Below are 10,479 nucleotides of genomic sequence, written 5' to 3'. Positions count from 1 at the left end.
GGTGGGGGGGGTGGTGGTGGGATGAATTGGGAGATTGGGATTGACATATATACACTAATATGTATAAAATAGATAACTAGTAAGAACCTGCTACATGAAAAAATAAAATAAAATTCAAAAATAAAAATAAATTTTTTAAAAATAAAACACTTAGGAATAAACTTAACTAAGGAGGTGAAATACCGTGTACACTGAAAACTACAAGACACTGATGAAAGAAATTGAAGATACAAATAAATGGAAAGCTATCCCCCCCCAAAATAATGATCTCAAATTTTTTTTTAATTCATGCTTTTAAATTCATAATCTTTATGTATGAGTGTATTTGAGTTGGGGCAGGGATCTCACCTCACACTACCTTCACATCGCCATTTAAAGCTCTCAAACACTTCCCCATTTATTTATTCATTTGTCCATGATCTTAAAAACTTACAGGATTCCAAGGATGCAAAGAATATTAAAGTATCTATCACCCTGAGTTTAGACAGAATTGAGATGCCTAAAATGAGCAATACAATGCAATAAATAAGCAGTACAGAAAGCATTTCAGAAAAAAATATTTTTTATTCCTGTTCCAATTTGTCATTTTAAAAAGCAGCAAAATCCTAGAATTTTTAAAACTGTAAACATTAACAGTAAGAGGGAGGGGCTCCATCTCAATAATTTTGAAGTAAGATGTGGTCTTTTCATACTTCCTTTCATTAAATATCTGTCGTAAGATGTAGGGGGAAAATAATCATAGGATTATTTATATTTTCAACTGGAACCATTTCAACCCAGTTACCATAAAGAGTATCAAGTCAAATACCGTTGCAGAACTCAGTAAGCAAAGTGCAAATATTATTGTAAAACTGTAAAAGGCTTAGAAAAGTGGCACACAGTATGCGTATTTATATGTTTAATAATTTTCATCCTACCTGTTTGAAATCCCTAATAAGCCTTGACAGGCAACACTTAAAATTGCCCATAGATTTAAATTTTAGGCCTACAATTAAGTATTTCAGAAAGAATTATTCTTTGCCCCTTTACACCCATCCACATAAAAATTCACTTCAGGGGCTTCCCTGGTGGCGCAGTGGTTGAGAGTCTGCCTGCTAATGCAGGGGACACGGGTTCGAGCCCTGGGCTGGGAGGATCCCACATGCCGCGGAGCAACTGGGCCCATGAGCCACAATTACTGAGCCTGCGCGTCTGGAGCCGGTGCTCCGCAACAAGAGAGGCCGCGATAGTGAGAGGCCCGCGCACCGCGATTAAGAGTGGCCCCCGCTTGCCGCAACTGGAGAAAGCCCTCGCACAGAGACGCAGACCCAACACAGCCAAAAATAAATTAAAAAAAAAATTCACTTCAGGACTCCTCACCTTCCTGGACATTCAACTGTAGTTGTCAATCAATGTGCATAGCCTTAACTATTAAGATATAAATTCAGCCCCAAATTTAAAATCTTAACTCACATCACATGAAATTAAGATGGGTTTAAGTGGGCTTCCAATTATTAGCAAGTTGGTTTCTAACTTCAACATTAACACTGTGTTAAGCTTTCAAAGAAATTCACTGAAAGGCAGAAACCAGAAATAAAGTTTTATCAGAAGAATATCAAATCTACTAGGCTCTCTAGTTTTTAGGTAAAGTTTATCATTATGAGCAGCAAGATCCTCTAAATTCTTAGTCACTGGGCCTTTCCCTCACTTTAAAACACTTCAGGGTGAGAGGGTGGCATTAACATACATACACTACCAAATGTAAAATAGATAGCTAGTGGGAAGCAGCCGCATCACACAGGAGATCAGCTTGGTGGGATAGGCAGGGTGGGAGGGAGATCCAAGAGGGAGGAGATATGGGGATATATGTATACATATAGCTGATTCACTTTGCTGTACAGCAGAAACTAACACAACAATGTAAAGCAATTATACTCCAATAAATATGTAAAAAAAAAAAGAAAACACTTCAGGGACCTCCCTGGTGGTGGAATGGATAAGACTGAGCTCCCAATGCAGGGGGCCTGGGTTCAATCCCTGGTCAGGGAACTAGATCCCACACGCATGCTGCAACTAAGAGTTCGCATGCCACAACTAAGGAGCCCGTGTGCTGCAACTAAGGAGCCCACTGGCCACAACTAAGGAGCCTGTGAGCCACAACTAACTAGCCCACCTGCCACAACTAAGACCCGGTGCAACCAAATAAATAAATAAATATTTTTAAAAAAATAGAACCTGGATAATTAAAAAAACCACTTCGTATCTCTAAATGAATCATCCCTAATCTCCCGTATCAATGCATGAGCATACCAACACTTTTTAAATTACTACTATATTAAACTGAGCTTTCAAATAGAAGGGAATGTCTTCAAGAAGTACATCAGGTTTCCTGGCATTGAGCAGATAGTAGGTACCCCCCAAATGCTTATTAATATCACCAATAAATAGTCAGGAGGGTGAGAACACAACATCTGTGCCTCTACAACTACCATGATACCTAGTTCTAAGTAAGTTTAATGAATTTAAAAGAACAGAACACATGCACTAAAATAGTTTGAGTCAAATAAGAATGGCACTTACGACATTCACCCTTTTTAAAAAATACTTCATAACTCCCCCAATAAATAACATTTGAAGGATTGGCAATGCTTCTAAATTAAGTCACTTATCTAAATTCTTCAAACATACAGATTTTTACAGGGAAACTAATTTGACAACCTTCACACAGGATGAAAACTTTGAGTACACTAAGCAAACTGCAAGGTCAGAATATTGTGATGACACAAAATAACTTCAACTTAAACCACAGCTTCATTTCTGGTAGTGGCTGTGGTAGCTTTATAACTACTCATCAGGACAAGATTAATCATAAAACTAAGTTTTGTAAGTATTTTCAAAGATGCCGACTACCACCACCAGATTTTATCACACAAGGCAACACGTATGCTGACAAAGAGACATTTTAAGATGTCATACTAGGACTTCCCTGGTGGAGCAGTGGTTACGAATCTGCCTGCCAATGCAGGGGACACGGGTTCAAGCCCTGGTCCGGGAAGATCCCACATGCTGCGGAGCAACTAAGCCTGTGCGCCACAGCTACTGAGCCTCTGCTCTAGAGCCCGCGAGCCACAACTATTGAGCCCATGTGCCACAACTACTGAAGCCCTCATGCCTAGAGCCTGTGCTCCACAACAAGAGTAGCCACCGCAATAAGCCCGCGCACTGCAACGAAGAGTAGCTCCCGCTCGCCGCAACTAGAGAAAGCCCACGTGCGGCAACAAAGACCCAAAACAGCCCAAAAATAAATTTATTTTTTAAAAAAGTCATAGTATTTATTTTGCCTATCAGAATAGCTGACAATTATTACTTATCTGACAGAAGTGGTATAAATCATACTGAAAATTACCTCCAGTCATTAGAAATTCTCAGTGCCAACTCAGGAACAAAAACAGAAGGTTGAAACTTCCTTAAAGACTTGTTTATTTTGCTTAATCATGTTGGAGGGTTACGTGCATTTGAATACTTTAGTCCTCTTTTAACATTCTAAATATGATATAAAGTGTTCAAATTTTACCAAATAGTGTCACTACTATGTGGTTACTAATCTTGCAACCTACTTGTGTTGCAATGACATTCAAATCCTTATTCCTACTTTAAAAAGTCATGAAATTACTGGCTTTGGTACATTAATGAGAAAACAGGACATACTGCCGTAAGAGCAATTCTTCTAGTATTTCACCTATTGAGTAAACATTCTTCAAATGGTTGGTTAAGTATAAATCCTTATCTACATCAGGAAAATTTGGAGATTCCTAAAAGCCACTCACCTGATAACCTACAGTATCAGGTAAGTGAATTTTAGAAATCTCTAATTTAGCCAATATAGATAGGTTACTCAACTGAAATTTCATTTTCTGCTTGAGCACTATTAACAAGCCACTACTTGAGGCTTACTTCAGAGCCTTTGGCCGAGGAAATAAAGAAGCACATGGTGTAGGTACTGTGTTTTCTTCAGTTAATATCTTACACATAAAATCCAATGTCATACTGAATTCAGGATAATCCACTAATCCAAAAACTGGTATAGTTACAGAAAGCCAACAGCAGAGGTCACTAGTAGTTAGATAAGTAAAACATATCCTTTCTTTAATAACCTCATAAACATCTCAAATAAATATGCTGAAAAATATAGAGCTCTAAGATAAATGTACCAAGGGAGCCAAGGAGCTAGCTAGTCTTCAGACATCCTAGGAGTTCATTTGATAGGACCACTCTTCCTATGGGTCTGGTGACACCCTAAGTTCTCTTGGCAGGAGTACAAAGGACTTAATGCCAATTCCAAATACAAACATATATGAGAGGCTGAAAGTAGTAGGTATAACCAAGATATGGACACCAAATTTTAAACTCAAAGATGACCTAAAATAACTCTGTGATCAGTTATTCAGAAACTGTAATTTCAGCCTATCATAAAGTTGACTCCTAGGTGACAGCCAAACTTTCCTTTCACACTACCTAACAGAGAAAAGCTTTTCAAGAAGTTGTACAGTGTTTTGACTTTAATATTAACACAAAGGTTAAATAAATAAAAAGTGATCAAGCTTGGTTTCATTTACAAAAGAAACAAACAAACCTACAATGAGGTTTTCAAATGTACTTTATTTCTTCAATCACGCCATATTTTAATGCTTTTACTTGGCATCAATTATGAGTTGATTTTGAAACAATTCAGTATTAAACCAGCTGGGATGATCACTGTTCTCTCCATTCCTTTGGGGTGACTCTGCCAACAGGGGACAGGTTCCATTCTATTCCAATTTGTGTTGCTGTCTGTAAGAATTAAAATGCTGTCAGTTATATGTTTAAACCAGAGCCCACTCTCCCTTGGAGAGTATTTCCTAAAGTGGCAAAGGTATTCTGCACTATAGGTTAAAAACACACAGAAAGTCACCTGGGATACAGTGCCCTCCAGGTAGGCCAAACCTAATTGCTGTCCTAATTCTCTAGAGCAGTGCTGTTCAGTAGAACTTCCATAGATGAAGGAAATGTTCTATATCTGCACTGTCTAATACAGTTAGCCACTAGTTACATACAGCTATTGAGCAACTAAGATGTAGCTAGTATGACTCAGCAACTAAATTTTAAATTTCATTTAATTAAGTCAAACTTGTATATCACATTTCTATACTACATCCTCAAAAACATTGTTGCACTCAACCACGACTACCTAAATACTGCCAAAGAGGACTTTTGTAATATCCCTTCATCAAGTAGCACTTCACTTCCAAAAGTGCCCCCGATCACACATTTGTTCAACAACTGTTTACTCTTCCAATTAAGTACACACACTTATTTTAATAATATATCTGATTTCAGGAAGGTCAAAACAAGAATGAAAAAGGCCTATTAATAAAGTCTTTGATTATTAAGGCAAGGGTTGTTTCATATCTTTTAAAATCAGCTTATATATTTATTATAACTTCAAGACTCCTACTTTTAACCAGCAAGTACAGTGACTGGTAAGTAGATTGGTAAATGAAGATGTAAAAAACTAAAATATTAAAAGCAGGTCACTTTATATGTCATCCATCAGAAATGCTGTCCTCAGTTCTGAGGGTAGGATATAGAAGAAAGGTTGATTAAGCAAAGAAAGGTGACCAAGATGGTGAAAACCCTGGAAATCATATAACAAAAAAATGATCAACAGAACTAAGAATGTTTAATATGAAAGAGAAGATCCAGCAGACATGATAGGAATCTTCTAATATCTAACAGCTGATACATGGAAATGTGATCAGAATTTCTGTATTGCAATGAAATGATGGGTAAAATATGAAGGAGGCAGATTTTAACTCAACATAAGATCTTTTCAACCAGCTACACAATATGGAAAAGACTGCCTTTTGATCCACTAAGCAACTTGTTTTTGGAAATGTTAAGAACAGATGATGGATGAATGCTCAATGTTGAGGAAGAAATTCCTGCACTAGGTGGGTAATTACGTTAGAAAATCTCTAAAGCCCCTCCTAACTAGAAATGTATACTGTGTGAAAACATTTTGAATACATGAGATAAATGGGAATAAAAAACATCTAAAACAGAGGTTATCAATCAACAGTACTTACATATGCCCATACAGCAACACAGAAAGTGGCTCCACTAGCTAATACAGCATTACCATATTTGTCATGGAAATCAGGTGTCCGCTTCTGGTGGCTCTGCCTTGACATTGTTTGCGGAATGCTTCGAACTTAAAGAGGGAAAAAAAAAGAATACAGGAGTGTATCTATCAATTATCAGGAAAAGAGAACATGTGTAATTGATATTGCCACTCAAAAAAGCCAAGGAAGTTAACTCTACAGTATTATGCAGTATAATAAAATGTTAAAACATATTGCAGCTAAAAGCAAAGTAGCATACTTTGAAATGCTTCACAAATAAGATTGACAGATGGATAAATATGTGATATAACAAATACAGCAAAATGTTAGTTGTAGAATCTATGTGGTGGGTATGTGGGTATTCATTATACAATTCTTCCAACTTTTTGATGTCTGGAACTTTTCACAATAAAATGTTGAGGGGAAAAACCAAGAAAAAGTGATGTCAGTAACATCCACGACAAATTGGTATTTGTATAACCTCTGAACTTAGCTCCTACTTCATTAATTTGAGTATTTATGACTTTGATTTTCACTAAAGTTTACTCAGCAGTGCTCAACAACTTACAACATAAAGGGGTAAGTAAACTCAAAATGATTAAAGCACGCTAAATGTTTATGACCTTAAAATTACCCCAAAACCTCCAAAAACTAGAGTAATCTTAATTTTTTTAAAAAGTGACTAATGAATATAGCACCATGCTAAAAGAAATGGGGTATATGGAAATGTGTAAGACACAGACCCTGTTCTTGGGTAACTTCCACTCTAGGGGAGGCTATTAGATACAAAGACACAAACCATTATAATACAAGTAAGTAGTAGAATGTTACCTAAGCACTTTGAATAGCAGGTAGGATTTGGTTATGTAGCCAGGCTATTAGATACAAAGACACAAACCATTATAATACAAGGAAGCAGAATGTTAGCTAAGCACTTTGAATAGCAGGTAGGATTTGGTTATGTAGGCACGGGAAAGGCGAATCTGAAAAAAGCAGAGACAGAAAACCCAGTGTACTAGAAAACAAACTACGTTTGAAGGACAAGGTATATAAATTAGTAACAGGAGGTAAAACTAGAAAGGTTCATGGAGGGCCACTTTTTTGGTAGAGGTAAAAGTTGCTGAGCAGAATGACAACATGAAAACTTTGCTATTACTGCTATTTTAGTAGAAAGAGTTTTCAAACTGCCTCTGGAGGTACTTGGGGGGCTTGGGAAAGAGCCAAGACTGGAAAATGCATATTTCCAGCTGCTTTTTTCTTCCTCTCCAATCTAAGTAGCAGGTCCTTATTGTTTTAGAGCCTCAAAAGGTATGTAATGAAAAACGTATTAAAGAAACAGCAATGTTGCCCATTCACTAGCACTTATGAATATAATGGGTTATGTGATACAATAGGTTATTTCAGCATAGTTATTTGAACATTTAATGGTTTCTTCGCTTAAGTGCCTTAGTTTTTTTTCACCTTTAGTCACACTTGGGATGAGCAAATTTACAAACATTTCCCAATATAATCTGCTCTAGAGCAGTTAAAAAGTGAGCATGTGAATTCCACATTGAAAATAACAACCCCCAAACCCCTTTCCTGGGGTACAAGGCCCTACCTGCTCAAAAAGCAAAGAAAATAAGATTACCAAGCAAGCAATTCTGGAACACCTCATGACCTCAACACTCAGGTCACCCAAGTGGATTTCTTTAGACCTCTTCTCTGTGACAAGAAATGGTTCAGTTACCACCTATTGGTAATCTCATATAATCCTCAACAACTCTACGAGGTAGGTATTATTTACTAAGCCCCTATTTTACAAAGGAGGAAAATGAAGTTGAGAGAGGTTAAACCATTTGCCCAAAGTGAAAGAGATAATAGACGTGGCTTTTGGAATATGAAAAACCAGTCAGGCAACTATTTTTTGGTTATTGTCAAAGGTGCTTGAGTGTTTAGAACACAATCTAGTAATACTTCTAATGACTCCATAAACAGAAAATAAAAAGATGGCTAAAGAAGCTAAATGGTAGTTGTTTAAGGTCACTTTCATTGTAAAACTGCTCACGTTACTCAAGGTCACCTTCAGTGCAAATCAAGTACGGAAATGACTTTTATCTCTCCAATCTAGTGCATTCTCAGTACATAATGCTGGTCTCAAAATTTCCCCGTACCTGCTTAACTTTTAGGTAAGAAAAAAATGACCACAATTATTTAGTTAATAATCCACAAATAACATAAAAGCTGCAGTGCTACCATTTAGGTTGTCTCCCTGCAATGAAACCAAGAATTGGAGAAGAGGCTCTTCCATTTGCGGGTAAACGTATCCCCAAAGCTAAAATTTACGGAATTACTTAAGGAACGGGAAGTGTTCACCAAGTGTCTCCCTTGAAATTGTAGGCTACTGAATAATATTAAAAAAAAGCAGAGCTGGGTTATGACTCCAGAAACAGAAAGAGAGCTGGGAACCCAAACAGAAATGCTGAGCGATTAGGCTAATGCTAAGGACATTTTCCCAGTTACTTGGGGTGAGGTGGGAGACCGAGCATTTAGAATAATAATGTCGAGATGCACATGGAAGGAAGGGGCACAAAAGACCACGAGGACAAATGGATAAAGGCAGTTAGAAAAGATCTGCTCACAATTTTTGCTCACCTCCGAGACGACTTAGTGCGTTTTTGGCCAAGGGAAACATCGTGAAGCTGAAGACAGAACGGCGGCAACTGCAGTTGCTGACTTCTTGCAATTTCACCTCTAGTACCCTTGCAAAGAGCCCTGAGAAACAAAATGGCTTCCTGCTGAGCTCTTTAAAGAGATTTGATGAATCTCGCGAGACCTGTAAAAAACCTATAGAATTTGTCCTCTTTACAGCACGGAAGGATAAAAGCCTTGTGGGAAACGAAGTTTTACACTTTGTAAATGACATATCTGGATATTTACGGAACAATGAGAGGATCCCTGGCCTCGAAGCCAGGTTTAGGGCTCTATAGAGCAGAGCTGAGACATTGATCTCAGACTGAGACATCAAAGGCACCAACTTCAAGATAGTGTTTTAGAGGCTTGAGCTTGTTATCTCGCTCCACACTAGCAGTACTTTCTGTTCCCTCCAAACTTCCTTCATTTCTTTAATTTTTTTCCTATTACTACCTACTAATTCGTTTAACTTTTAATTTTGAAATGATTTCAAGTTATGAGGAAACTTGCAAGAACAGTAAAAAGAATTCTTAATATGTAGATAAATATGTGATAAAGCAAATTTAACAAATTGTTGACTGTAGAATCTTGGCGGTGTGTGTTCAGAGTACAATTCTTTCACTTTGTCTGTATATTTGGATATTTTCATAATAAAATATTGGGGGAGGGAGAATTCCTGTACACCCATTACCAAGGTACACCACTTGGTAATATTTTGCCACATGTTTTCTTTGTGTGTGTGATTAAATACATGTACATAAAAGATGTATATATAAATGCATCTCTTTTTTTCTGAACCATTTAAGAATAACTTGCATACGTCATGTGCTTTTTTTAAAAAACATCTTTATTGAAGTATAATTGCTTTACAATGGTGTGTTAGTTTCTGCTTTATAACAAAGTGAATCAGTTATACATATACATATGTTCCCATATCTCTTCCCTCTTGCGTCTCCGTCCCTCCCACCCTCCCTATCCCACCCCTCTAGGTGGTCACAAAGCACCGAGCTGATCTCCCTGTGCTATGCGGCTGCTTCCTACTAGCTATCGGTTTTACATTTGATAGTGTATATATGTCCATGCCACTCTCTCACTTCGTCCCAGCTTACCCTTCCCCCTCCCCGTGTCCTCAAGTCCATTCTCTATGTCTGCGTCTTTATTCCTGTCCTGCCCCTAGGTTCTTCAGAACCATTTTTTTTTTAGATTCCATATATATGTGTTAGCATACAGTATTTGTTTTTCTCTTTCAGACTTACTTCACTCTGTATGACAGACTCTAGGTCCATCCACCTCATTACAAATAAGTTATGTCTTTAGTCTCCTATAAAATCGAACAGTTCCTCGGCCTTTCTTTGTCTTTCATGGCACTAATTTTTTTCTTACTAAGGTAAACTTTATACTCTCAAGCTTACATATGAAGGAAGTGAGGTGCAGAATCAAGATTAGGCAATTGTAAGTGACAACTGGTAACGGACCTTCTGACTCCACAGGTCTGTGCTCTGTAATATATTTGAAGAGTACAGGCCAGTTATTTTGTAAAAGTTCCCTCAAATTTTGTGTGCTTGATGTTTTCTCGTAATTAGATTCAGTTAATGCACTTCTGACAGGAATACTACATGACAGATGTGTCTTCTTAGGGCATCTTATCAGGAAGCCTATAATATTA

General features: G+C 37.4%; 1 protein-coding gene across 1 annotated transcript; it reads right to left on the bottom strand.

Moving 5' to 3' along the window:
- Positions 1–4,618: 4,618 nt before the first annotated feature.
- Positions 4,619–8,928, bottom strand: COX7B (cytochrome c oxidase subunit 7B). The gene is made up of 3 exons (XM_068533390.1): positions 8,775–8,928; positions 6,105–6,229; positions 4,619–4,809 (listed from the first exon to the last, which is right to left on the bottom strand). Exons 1-3 carry the CDS (start codon positions 8,812–8,814, stop codon positions 4,732–4,734), a joined length of 243 nt encoding a protein of 80 aa, XP_068389491.1. The 5' UTR covers positions 8,815–8,928; the 3' UTR covers positions 4,619–4,731.
- Positions 8,929–10,479: the final 1,551 nt, after the last annotated feature.

Source organism: Eschrichtius robustus, chromosome X, assembly GCF_028021215.1.
Source record: "Eschrichtius robustus isolate mEscRob2 chromosome X, mEscRob2.pri, whole genome shotgun sequence".
Lineage (NCBI taxonomy): Eukaryota > Metazoa > Chordata > Mammalia > Artiodactyla > Eschrichtiidae > Eschrichtius > Eschrichtius robustus.
Note: the sequence above shows the minus strand (reverse complement) of the source record. Positions and strands in the feature narration are given on the sequence as shown.

What these genes read in the sequence shown, in the direction of transcription:
- COX7B (XM_068533390.1), bottom strand. Translation starts at nt 8,814, where the DNA reads ATGTTTCCCTTGGCCAAAAACGCACTAAGTCGTCTCGGAG. An exon ending in CGCACTAAGTCGTCTCGGAG is followed by an intron (nt 6,230 to 8,774) that starts GTGAGCAAAAAT and finishes TCCCTCTTTAAG; the next exon opens with TTCGAAGCATTCCGCAAACA. An exon ending in GTGTTGCTGTATGGGCATAT is followed by an intron (nt 4,810 to 6,104) that starts GTAAGTACTGTT and finishes TAATTCTTACAG; the next exon opens with ACAGCAACACAAATTGGAAT.